Source organism: Enhydra lutris, unplaced genomic scaffold, assembly GCF_002288905.1.
Source record: "Enhydra lutris kenyoni isolate GAN:26980312 unplaced genomic scaffold, ASM228890v2 scaffoldscaffold4, whole genome shotgun sequence".
Classification (NCBI taxonomy): domain Eukaryota; kingdom Metazoa; phylum Chordata; class Mammalia; order Carnivora; family Mustelidae; genus Enhydra; species Enhydra lutris.
In genome coordinates, this window is record NW_019154088.1 from 12,063,621 (window position 1) to 12,076,825 (window position 13,205).

The 13,205-nt window shown below is 44.4% G+C and overlaps 1 protein-coding gene across 8 annotated transcripts in view; it reads right to left on the reverse strand.

Moving 5' to 3' along the window:
- The window catches only part of LOC111158598 (tumor protein p53 binding protein 1), a 76,160-nt gene that overhangs the window by 4,077 nt on the left and 58,878 nt on the right, over positions 1 to 13,205 (reverse strand). For 7 of the 8 annotated variants that reach the window (XM_022520774.1, XM_022520743.1, XM_022520728.1 and 4 more), the window contains 6 exons: positions 8,866 to 9,137; positions 8,048 to 8,197; positions 7,338 to 7,768; positions 4,395 to 4,586; positions 3,763 to 3,978; positions 1,869 to 2,084 (listed from right to left, as the gene is read on the reverse strand). In XM_022520774.1, coding sequence (XP_022376482.1) covers positions 1,869 to 2,084; positions 3,763 to 3,978; positions 4,395 to 4,586; positions 7,338 to 7,768; positions 8,048 to 8,197; positions 8,866 to 9,137 — 1,477 coding nt within the window. The remainder of the gene's footprint in view (positions 1 to 1,868; positions 2,085 to 3,762; positions 3,979 to 4,394; positions 4,587 to 7,337; positions 7,769 to 8,047; positions 8,198 to 8,865; positions 9,138 to 13,205) is intronic. The other variant, XM_022520753.1, reaches the window with a different exon arrangement.

The window sequence follows — 13,205 nt, forward strand, 5'->3', positions numbered from 1 at the left end:
GGACCTTCAACATACTAAAAGTATCAAGGACTTTAGTACTTTGGGGCAATAATCCAACAATAAAGGAGCAACATAAAACAGATGTGTTCACTACAACCACATTTTCCACAAGAAACCTGGAAATCGGGGCACGTGGGTGGCTCAGTCAGTTAAGCGTCTGCCTTGGGCTCAGGTCATGATCCCAGGGTCCTGGGATCAAGCCCTGCCTCTCTCTCTGCCTGCTGCTTCCCCTGCTTGTGCACTCTGTCAAATAAATAAATAAAATCTTTAAAAAAAAAAAAAGAAGAAGAAGAAGAAGAAACCTGGAAATCTCTCTAAAAAAAAGTCCAATTCCCTCCTCATTTAGACAAGGCCTACCTCCCTCACGTTTGGTTAGAAGGTTGGGATTAAAAACATTTCATGTATCAGCAATGGAGGGAATTCTTCTGAGCTGAGTTTATTAATCTTACATATGGTCACAGACGCTTAAGGAACTGGACAGTCTGCATCTCATACCAAAGCTGGCTTTCTTGACCATGCTGTACCAACCCACAAATAAAATATCTACAGAACTGCCAAGTCCTGGGTCTAGGGAACGGCTAGGAGTGTGCTGGAGAATAAGGAAGGTCCGGAGTCTAGCAATACTGCAAAAGAAAACAAGACCACACACACTGTTTTGATCCCACAACACAGCTCACACAATCCCCAAGGGACTCATTATGATCAATGTAAAACTACACTCTTGGCTAGGAAAACAGACACCTTATCTCCTTGCCTATAGGTAGGACCTATACCTATCTCAATTCTGACAATTCTATACCTATCTCAATTCTGACAAAAAAGGCTGGGTGCACAACCCTGAAACCCCACACATGCCACCTGCTCCCGCACGCTAGAAACGCTCTGCGGCTGACTCCGTCTATGCACCTTCCAAACAGCATAAACCCTAACTGCAACTCCCTGACCACCTGTAAAGATCTGCGTCCCTATAAAGATCTCCACATGGCTACAGTGGGTGAGATATAGTTTTGGTTAGTTAGCAGAGAGTCATCCAAGCACCTGACATGCCAACCATCACAGATCTGCAGTGCTGCTCTTTTAAACCATGTTCCCTAATGTGATCCCCTCTTGCAAGATTCAACTCTAACCTGCAGAACATCATCCCACCTGGATGCTGCTGAGTCACTTACAGTGTATACATTTTTATCTGTCCATTTTCTCTCCTAGATCACACTTTTCAGACAGTTGAAACAATTTTTTAATTCTCCCCACTGCCGCCTTCACTCAAACCCTATGTAACAGACAACACAGAAATGCAATATACAGATGAGGTTTAAGGTTGAAGAGAGGTACAAGAGCTGCAAAGGCTTAGAAGCTGCTTCTCTGTAATCACCCAAGGGCTCTGGGCACCCTACATTCTTAGTCTTACACTCAGACCTCAAGAGAGTGCACTCGGCCCTCACGTGGGTCTTCTCTAGCAGTTGCCCCTAGCACACAGATGGGAAAGCGGCAAGGCATTCAGAAACTTGACGGATCCGGATGACTATAGTAGGGTAAAATGAACAGGGGTTCTAGTCCCAACTCTACCATTACTGCAGACAAAAAGCAATTATTTAACCTCTCCAAGCTGGTTTCCTCATCTTTAAAGCAGACGGTAAGATCTATCTCCCATCTGGCTCACAGGGTTGAGGAGCCACCAAGAGGAATTCTGTGGAAACAGTCTATAAATCAAAAGGCAGGGCTCATTAACTTTCCCTGACCAAGATCCGAGATGCCACCTGGACTGCCACCTTTGTAGGCTCATAAAGTGAACAGAAAGGAAGAAAGTGCCCAAGTGTCAGAGTCCCCAGGCTTCCTAGGGACTTACCCTCCTCTTCCTCGGGACTTACCCTCCTCTTCCTCACTGCTTCCTGTAGGACCATCTGGCAGTTTGGAGCGACTGGCCAACTTGTCACTGGTTGTGGCCATGGTGAGAAGAAAAGCATAGCCCAAAAACAAGGTCTTGTTGAGGGGCAAGGGCCCTCTCTGCTCTTCCAGGGCAGAGGGTTCAGCCATGTTGTCTCCACTCTCACAGGGGCTCACAAACTCTCCTGCCCCCACCGCACCTGGAAAGGACAGAGCACAGTTACTAGAAGGCTACAGACCACTGCCTGGGCACGACAGGATGGGCTGGGAAGGTCCTGACCAACTTTTTTGAGCTATATGGTCAATAACGTAGGACCCAATTTACAGTGCAGAGAAATGGGATATATTTAAATTTTACAGTCATGATGATGTATACATTATTTTCATAGATTAAAATCAACTAGTATTGTTTTTATACAGCCAAACCAAATACTTCCGAGATCATTTGAAGAAGGTGGTGGTTCTAATACAAACGAAGCTTAGGTAGGAATGAAAAATTATTTGGAAATCTTCAGCCCACTTTCTTTGCCCAGTGCTCAGAATCCCCCAAGATATGTGTTATTTTGAAACAGCCCTTAAAAACAGACAACAAAAAGCCCACCTTTTTTATTACCAAGAAATGTCCCTGGCAGACAGTCCATCCTATGCCTGACCCTCACCAGAACGGTGCACAGAATACATGGTAAGAAAGTGTTCTTACACGCTGATGGAGCACCATCAAACCAGCCTGCTTCAATTGTCCCAGTTTCCAACCCCTGGTGGTGGGTAAGTGAACCAGCCAGCCCAGGACTCCCAGAACACCCATGCTAGGAGTGCCCCAATAAGTCCACAGAAAGAAAACAAATACCTGATTTGGAGAAGCGGAATCATAGCCTCATTAGGAGGCTAAGATGACAGACAGGTCATGCCTCCCTAAAACAAAACCAGCAGGAGAAGCACAGTCTGATGCAGTATGTATAAGCTTTGACTTCAAAATCAAACTGCCTGAATGTGACTTCTGGATGACTCGGTCACCTTGGAAAAGTCAGCCCACTCTCCTGTGCCACAGATTGTTCAACTGGAACATGAATTCTAACATCTATACCTCATAGGGATTATCTGAGGTCTTATGTGTAAAGCAGTTAGTTCCATGCCTCACATAACCTGAACACAACAGGAGTGTGAGATATATATGGAGATGACAGAACCCAAATACACAGGAAACAAAAGCAGTTCTGGTGCCAGGACAATGGACATGTAACAATCAATGAAGTCCTTCGGTATGCTGGACTGAGAGGGCTGCCTCAGGGCAGACAGGAGGACTTTACCCCTGTGTCTCTAGAACCCCAATGGATGTGAAAGGATCATAGTAGAGACTGAAACAAATACAGATAAAGATAGATAAATTCCTGATAATAGGAAGCATGAGGGACTGGAAAGCAGTTGTTTGGGAACAGTACAAGGATGGGAGATGCAGAGTGAGGTACTAGCTTTCAAGAGGAAGTCTGGGAGAGCCAGAGGACCCTGGGTGCAAGGGAGGGGGAAGCAGAGCTTCCTGAGGTAGAAGATTGTGCCAGGTAAAGAAGATATGTAAGACCAGTTTCACCTATTTTGAATCTGCTTAAAATTCAGTACTTCTTTCCCCCTCTTAGAACCTACACGGAAGTCAATGAATGTTTCCAACCAAGATTTCATGTCCTATCTACCTCTACTGGACTCTGCTGGGAGATGCATAAAGGAGGATGCAGTAAGCGGAGTACCTCCTGGGGCTTGTATGGGACCCCATCTTTGTAGCCAGGACAGAGGAGCCACCGCCACTTCTCAGGCTCCATCTCTCTGGCAGCTAGCCCTGCATTCCATAGTGGTCTGAGGGAGAATGAGGCAAAAGGAAGCACTCACCAGGTTTCACAGTGGCAGACTTCCGGCCTCGCTTGGCAGGGGACCGTTCCTCTTCAGAGGTGATCAGTTTTCTTTTGCCTGAGGGAACTCCCGAGGAGGCACGAGGGCTTTCTGTGGTCTTGCGGGTAGGGGTTGTGCTGCTGCTGCTGGAGGCAACGGGGGTGGCCGGGGAACTGACGTTGCTGCGCCGTTTCCGCTTCCCTTCCACCAAATTGTCTAGGATAGGGTAAGCCAAAGGTTGGTCAATTCCGCGAGACCATGAGGCCCTGGACTCCAAGAAGCTGGGCAGGGCCTGAGTTAGAGATCACCACACCCTTTCCTCCACCTCCCCAGGCAGCACAAAACCTCTCTTCAAGCCACCACCTTTTCTGTTTCAGTCTCAGCCATGATTGAAGTATGCCTGGCCCCCTGCAGAAAACTGGGGAGGTCAGAAGAATCTGAGGACTTACTGTCTTGTCCAGGGAAGGAAACAGAGATAGGCAATGGCTCCAGAAAACAGCAGCTCATCAGCATCTCATACACCACAGGAGTAGTAAGATTTAGGGAAGCATGCTTACTACTCTAGAATTCACTCCTCCTAACACAAACAGAGCAGGGCCTGGGGGCAGTTTTTTAGGAAGCAAAGGTCTTACCCAAGCTGATATCTGCTGCCTTGGTGAGGGGGGTTACTGCCTCGTATGGGCCAAGGCCATACTGCTCCCTCAGTCTGTTTCCTTGCTCCAAGGACAGAATGACGGCCATTCGCTTGTACCACTTCCTTTGGCCTTCTTTTTCAATGCTGTAGTACAATTCTCCAGATTCCTTCCTGTGCCCTTTCACCACCCCTGAGTGGGAACAACAGAAGAGCGGCCTGCTGTTGTTTTAGGTTGCTTGGCACCCACTCACCATGGCTCTGCACGGCAGGCTTGGGGCAAGGCATTAAAAGGTACAACAGGGGGCTGAAGCCAGTACTTAAAGAAATTCCAGTGGTCAATCCCAGACACCACCACCACTTAGGAAGGTATGTAGCTACTACCCTGGGGTTGGGACATGGAAAGGTTCTTAACAGAGGGAACTCTTCAGTTATAAAATAACTTCCTAAAGCCAGCCTTTATGAGTTGTTAGTAGTTCAATTATTTTTTCAAGTGAGACATGTGGTTTCTTAACAATTCCATTATAACTTACTAAACCTTTCCTTCTTGGCTTCTTTGGAGGCTGAGTGATAATTCTTGAGTTAAGCTGTAGGTGAAAGATGACATCACGCTAAAAGAGAACATGTGTCTGTGTGGCTAAATCAAAACAGAGATACAGAGCAAAGAAAGGAAAAAATAAATAAATTCTGCCTCTCCTGCCTAATTTTCCCTCTTATCTATTTCTTGCTCTGATTCAGAACCTAAAAATAAGGCCTCTCATTTAGAAGGAACACAATGTGGAATATAAAAGGGATCAGGGCTAGAATTCAGGAGACCTAGGCTTACGTCTAATTCTGCCACCACCAAGCAGTGTGGTCTTGGGTAAAACCCATTCTGAAACCTATGAAAAGTTCCCTCTACCTATCAAACAATTCACACACACGTGTGCAATATATATATGTGTGTATGAAAACACATATATGAGGTAAAAACAATGCATTATCATGAACACCTTTTATTTTTATTTTTTATTTTTTTAAGAGTTTATTTATTTATTTGACAGAGATCACAAGTAGGCAGAGAGACAGGCAGAGAGAGAGAGGGGGAAGCAGGCTCCCCGCTGAGCAGAGAGCCCGATGTGGGGCTCGATCCCAGGACCCTGGGATCATGACCTGAGCCGAAGGCAGAGGTTTTAACCTGCTGAGCCACCCAGGCGCCCCTCATGAACACCTTTTAAAAGGGTCCATTTGTTTTCCCCCATTAGCCTGTGCTTGAATGAAGGGCTAAAAGAAACCCAGAGCATATGCCACCAAGGAAAGAAATACAGACATGAAAGCAAGCCTTGGTTCTCTATCTATGCCACACAACCACTCCCTTTCCTCTTGTTTAAACCTCTATCAGGAAACTAAATCACAATGACCCCCTTGAAAAGGACAAAGAAGCCCAAAGCAAAAATAAACTTCATACTGATGAAGAGTTACTAAAACTAAAGGTGGCTAACATTGACATTAGTAGACAGCCTAATAAATGAGACACAGACTCCCTCCAACCCCGATGCTGTAATTCACCCTGGATACAGACGGTCTTAAGAGGACCCCCACGATAAGCTTTACATTTGAAAAAGAATGAATATATTTGATACAAACTACATAAGCTACAGACCATAAAAGACCTAAATCCACATGCTACTAACTAAAGCCACACAGAGCTGTTATTCAGCGCTAAAAGGTTAAGTTTAACAACAAAATAAAGGGGAAACAACTACTCAGGAGTCTACATCACAGGAAGGTGTGAAGATACTTTAACAGAGGCACTGTTGCCCATTATATTCTAATCCATATTCCGAACAATCTCCAGAAACGGTATTTTTAAATGACAAAACTCAACACAAACATTTATTTCCAAATTAGCTCACAGAAAAGAGGCAATATATTCAAAGAACTGGCACACGAAACAGTCATAACAAATACAGATCTGTCACCATCATGATTATGGGGAACTGGCTACTATAAGAAAAAAAAAAAAAGGTACCATTTTTCAAACTAGACAGTAAATGGTCGGTAGGTATGCAGGCACAAAAACACAGTACAAACAACTTCTTCCTAAGTAAAAATATTTCAATATATCTGCCACTCACCTACTAGATTCCCAGCAAGGCAGGTACTATATGTAAGTCTCAGTGGTGAAAAGGAAAAACACTAACTTTACAGTGGACAAAACTGGCAAACACTTTAACCAAGGGATGAGGACTAACGAGACCAGTGACGTCCTGTGGATGTCATGGCCTCTCTACTCTATGTGATGTCAAAAGAAGTGCACTTCACCTTCGCAGCATTCTTTTCAAAACCCTTAGCACTCTGATCTAATCAAATAAAACATGAGAAGACCCAAACTGAGTGATATTCTACAAAATATTTAATCCCCCAAAACTGTCAACGTCAAGAAAAAGAAGAAAAAATTCAGAAACTGTCACAGATCAAAGGAGATCAAAGGACACATGAGGGCTAATGGACTGGATCCTAGAACAGAAAAAGAACACGTAAAAGCTCGTGAAATCCAAACAAGGTCTGGAATTTAGTTAGTAAGGAGTTAGGTTGGTTTCTTAGTTGTGACAAATGTACCATGCTAATGGAAGATATTAACAACAGGGAAAACTGGGAAGCTGGCTGAGGGGTGGACAGCAACTCCCTACGCTATCCCAGTATTCTGTACTTGGCACAGTACTCTGTATATTTCCTGTAAATATAATATTATGCCAAAGTAAGTTCATTCAAAAATAAGCAACAAAGGAAAACAAAAAAGGCAGTGTGGAAGTAACCAGTATAGTAGGAATGGAACAGCTTTGGAGACCCCCGCAGAGGGGTCCAGCAATTACGCTGGAGTGAGGACTCTTGGTAGTAACTGACTGGAGAGAAGACTGGCCCCGGCACAGCAAATCTCTTACAGACTCCACCCCTTTATTACCTGCACTGAAATACTCATCCTCGGAGAGGGCTGTCACTTCTGTATCCAGTGGGATGGGGTCACACAGGAGAATGTCTTTGCCCAAAACGTCACACTCGTATCCATCATCAAAGAGCAATTTATACTTCCCAGCTCCGACATCACGAGTGATTTTCCCAGAGTAAAAATAGCCATTTGACGACCACTTGGCTACAACACGGAGCCCTACAAAGCTATTCCCTGGGGAGGAGGCATCCAAACCATCAGAAGGACCAGCAGCAGCTTGAAAAGGAATCTCTGGAGAGTCACTTCGACGCAAAGCACCAGCACCCACGTCTGCCCGCCTGGTGGAGTCCGGCACTCTGGGCACAATACGAGTGAAGGATTTATCCTCCGGTGACATGCTGGGTGAAATGTCCTCTATGCCCAAGGGGCCAGGAACAGCTGCTTCTCTAAAGAGAGATAAGAGACAGGGGGCAGCAGTAAGAATTAAGAAAAGTACTTATCTACCAGGTTTCCCACTCCTTTGTCAGCCCGTTCTTGGAGGACCCCGCACAGGCATAAGCCTGGTTTCTCGGTAGCCTCTCTGATCCCTGCCCACTCCCCAGTCGGTGCGGACCCCTCATGTCCCTCCTGACACCCCACATACTCTCTACTCCCCTCTCTTCTCTCTACTCCCTTTTTTTCTGAACAAGTCATAGACTAAGCGTTATCTCACACTACCCGGGTACCTGGTTCCAGTGGTCCGAGAAGGCGGGCGGCCCCTTCGCCCGCGCCCACGAGGCGTGACTGGAGCCTTCCCTCCCTGTCTGATGCCAAGGCCTGCATCACCATCCTCCTCACACACTGGCGCCCCTGTCTGACTGACCCCTTTTCTAGGACTAGAGAATGAAGACAGGTTAGTCTGACAGCGCCTGCGACTGGGTCCTTTCTTCACAAACTCTCCCCACGGCCCTTAAACTACATGCCAAGCCAACATGTGCTAGCCCTCCAGGGCAGCAGGAAGCCGGTCTGAACACCCACCACCAAAACTATCAGCCAGGGAGTGGGAGTGTTGGATAATAAGGAAAGGACATCCTCCTCTGCACAAGTCTATTCCCTCCTGACAAAGCCTCCTACTGCTGCCCTCAAAAACAGCAAACCCATTTCCGCCCTGCCTCCTCTTCTACTTCAGGCTCTAGACACCTGCAGAGGATAACAAGAAGCTAGGAATGTGTCAAGTTGGGGTCACTACCCTAAACTTTTTGTATTCCCAACCAAAACACTTATAGGCTACATAAAATGGGGATGGCAGTAGCATATGCCAGCACTCCCAAAGTCCCCTCACCTGTTTTCCTACATTTTCTTAGAAGTCTAGCTCCCACAGAGCTCCACCCCACCTCCCATGCAAAACCAAATAGGAGAGGAACAAAAGGGGAGGAAGAGGATTTGAATTATCCTAATTGGAGGATTGGGGTGGGGGTTCCCATGACTCCCCTTTTCCTGTGATATTAAAATGTCAGCAACCCTGCCCCTGCTGTAGCTCTCTCTCTGGAGACCCTGTCTGCACCTCAGTTTTCCTGGGCCTCCTCGGGAGCTGGGCAAGGCAAAATCTGCGGGTTCTGTCCCGCTGGTTTTCCCTTTGAGTGGTCCGGCTCCTCTCCCTGAGCTGCCACTGCTGTGCATGGCTGACAGACTTGTCCCACTTGACGTGCGGTGTAAGCTGGACGCCTTGGAGGAAAAGGAGCTGATATCCCCCAGGTCACCTGAGGAGCCCCCAGTCTGTGAAGGGGAAATTTCGGTTTCACATTCCTGACACTCTACAATTGGCTCTTCAGTCTCCTGCAAGAAAGAAATGGATACAAAAGCTAAAAGAAGCCACAATGACATCATGCTAATGTGGAAGTTGAAAAACCCTAGAGATGGATAGAAATTTCAATTCAGAAAGGCAGGAATCAGGAGACTTTCTGGAATCATGGTGATGTTCTCTATCTCGTTCTGAGTAGTGGTTACGTACAATTAATTGTCAAAAGCCACTGAACTGAACATTTGAGACTTGAGCATTCTACGGGGATTATATATGCTCAATAAAAAATAAATAAAGGTGGTACTGGATTGCAAAGAAAGAGACCTCTATTATAAGCTAGTAAGTTAAATTATCTTTTTACTCAACAAGTTCACAACTTTTGGCTACTAAGAAAACAGTAAGGATTCTAATCCAGACTACAGAGGCAATTTTTGTCTGGGAGAAGAGAGGTAAGAAGAAAGGAAAGTTAGAGGAGGAAAACAAGTAGTTAGGGGCCCTTCTGGGTATTTGATCAGCAGTGGATAAAGTTATATGTTTTTTGAAATTAGTTATATTACTTTTCCATAAACGATAAAGGAAACAGAAAACTAGGCCAAAATGGGCTAAAAATGGTGCCACTGTTTAGAAAAATGAAAACCAAAAAGGTAATAAAACGTATAAGGTTGCAATATCATAGAAGACAGGAATGTCAAACTGACTTTATCTCATATGCTTACTTTGATGGAGTGGTAAATGGAGCTCAGTTTTAAGCAGTCTTTAGAGGCTAATTCCCAGGCTTCTGCTAAAAGGTTCTGGGACCAATCAGCAACATCCTCTCTGGGCATAGGACTGAAAATTACAGCCCAGGTGCTACCTATTTGCCTTCCTGCTCTAGACTGTTCATGCATTATTATCCAAATCATCAGAGAAGACAGGGAGACATGTAGACAGACTCTCCTCCGGCGGAGTTTATTTATAGCCTCTCTGGGCATACAGTATGCAAAGCAGACATATTTAAATAATGCTATAAGATAATTAAATGATTATCTTTGACCACTCCCTTCTTGAAAATCTCTCCCTTGGAATCTACAAAGTCACTTTTACTTTCATTCCACCTCTTTGGCTACTTCTTTATGTGCTTATTTTTGGGGTTCCTCTTTCTTGGTCTGATCCTTTAGAAATAGTATTTCACAGGAATTTTCTCATTCCTTTCTCATTCCTTTCTCACTCTACTGCGCTTTCCCTGGTCTTACCAGACTCACCTGTGTGTCTGCCAACACACAATGACAACTCCGCTCCAAACTCAGATACAAATACCCAATCAAGTCTTCTCTCTGGATGTACTAAGCACACCTGACACTTAACCCATCCAAAACACAATGTCCTCCTCTTTCCATTTCCTTGCCTTCAATGAATGAATCCTGGATATGCCCAGTGCATCTCACACCCCCTACGACTCTCTGCATAGGCTGGTTTTTCTCAACCAACCTCAATTCAAGAGTTTGGAGGTAAGAGGCAACCTTCCTCCCCACTGCCATTAACAGACCATTTCTATCTCCCCACCTCTTGCTCCTACTAAACTACTATTTGCCATTCTGTTCAACTTTCCTCTCCCCATTACTCACCAAATCCTCCCATCCACTCACTCTCATGAATGAACACTAATTCCTGGTTCACAGCCTCCCTTCCCAGTCTATCCCTACATCTGTCACTATCCTCTGTGGCTTACATTCATCAGATGACCCTCCTAGCAATTCCCAAGTTCCTGATCTGATTACCGCCATCAACATTTTCCACTACCTCAGCCATGTGTCCTCAGGGTCTTTACCAGAAATTGCACCACCTGTAAAAAGTGTCAGAGATAAATATGACTTTCTCAAATCACTGTCTCCTTTCACCAAACTGTCTGCTCCAGCCAGATTCCAGTCTCATCTGAATACAACAGGTGTTATGAGCCCAGAACTGAAGTCGATCTCTTCACTTGGATATGACAAATGTGTAGAGGCATGGTCAGCCTAAAAGGCTGGGATTCCAGGCTCTATCTCTGTTGGAGAGTAAGCGCCAGAACAGTAGCAAGCTACTCCTGCCTTTGCAACTGTCCTGCAGTCAAAGCCACTGCTCTCCTAATGACTTAGATGCAGGCACTAAGCTGGCCTGTTAAGATCTTTTTAAAGTATTTGCTTACTTGTTTTCCTGTGTGTCTCTTCTTCCAAACTACAGAGGCCCTGTTAAGACAGAGATGGTAACACTGTCTTCTTTCCTGGGTATGTATATCCCCCAAATCCAGCACAGTGCATGCCACAAAAGAGACCCTCAGGAAATATTTACTGAATGATCTTCTCTCTCAAACCAGTGTTCTATTTACATTCTTTGACACAGTGTATGGTACCACCATGTATCTAGCTGCACAGGCAAAAAGCCCAGGAACCATGCTATATTCCTCCCTCAGTCTATCAAAATTTTACCCTCTATTTCTTGCATCTTGTCTCTCCTCTCAACCCCTACCACCACTGTCCTAATCTGGCACTCATTACCTATTGTCTCAACTCTGCCTCAACCCATTCTAATCCATGATTAAACAGCTACTAAACTGACCTTTCCCACATACAAATCTGAGCACATCGCTCTTTTCTCCAAAATTCTTTCAAGGTTCTCCATCACACCAAAGATAAAAATCTAAACTCCTCTATAGTATACAAAAGCCCTTATGCTGTGGGCCTTTACCAACCCCGATGGCATTCTCTATCATTCCCTACCTGACTGTAGTGTCATATTGAGCCTCTAAATATTCATTAAACATATCATGCTATCTACATATTTACATAACTTTTCATTCTGTCTATAATGTCCTTCTCCCCCACCCCTCAATGTCATCTGCTACTTTTGAGTACTACATCTTCTGAAAAATCTTTTAGCCACCTTCAGGTAAGCTGGCAGGTTCTGCCCCCTCTTCTAACACATCTTTCTACTCCCTACCTCAGCAACCAACATTGGATTCATTGCTCCTAAAGAACAGGAGTCTTTTTTTATCTTCATAGTCCCAGGGCCTGCCACAGTGTAGGAACACAGTAAGTATAAGCTCCTAGAGAATAGGAGTCTTTTTTTATCTTTGTAGTCCCAGGGCCTGCCACAGTATAGGAGCACAGTAAAAAAGAAGTTGCTGGTAAACAAATGAATAAAATCTCTAAAAGATAATAAGCAAAGGATAACAGATATGAGGAAAGTTAAGTTCCCAGAATCCTCTGACCTCAATCTTCACACTCCTTCATGCATCTTTTTTGCTGCCTACCAACTAGACTGTTCGTGCCTGTGTGTTCTTTACTCTATCTGTGCCTTTACTCACCAAGCTTTCTATATGGAATGCCTTTCCCCCTTATCAACCCAACTTCTAAAACCTTCAGTGTCCAACTCAAATGCTTTCTAGACATCATTCAGAAAGACTGTATCAAAATTCCCCTCAGATGAGTTTCTTCCTCATCACACTACCGTATGAATCACATATCACTTCTTGCATACATTTTTACTCTTGAAAGTGAGCAAATGTAGTGGTTAAGAATGCAGACTCCAGACCTAGACTGCATGGGATGAGTTCTAGTTCCTGTTTATTAGCTATGTAACCTAAAGTAGGTTATTTTTACTGGCTATGCTTCCATTTCTTCATTTAGAAAATGGGATAACAGCATCTACCTCATAGCTTAGTTGTGAGGATTAAATAAGTTAAATCACTTAAAGTCCTTACAATAGTGCTTGGCATATAGTTAGTACTCCAAAAACATTAGTTCCTGTGATTACTGTATTTAATTATGGCAGCATTTTCCAAACTATGTTCCATATGGGTATACTAAGTACTACCTTAAAAAATGTTCAGTTGTCAAATAAGTTTGGTTAACTTCTGTATTAAATAACAAAATAAACATCTTTAGTAAAGGACTTCTTAGAGCCTTTAATGTAATATGCACTATGAATTTTCATAGGGGACGAGAGGTTTTACAGCATTTGGTATTTCTCAAACTTTGACCATGGAACCTTTTTTTCCTCTCAGAGTATCTGAAAGACCTGCTGTTTCCAGAAATATACTTTAGAGAACACATCGGGTGCCTGAGTGGTTCAGTCGGTTAAGCGTC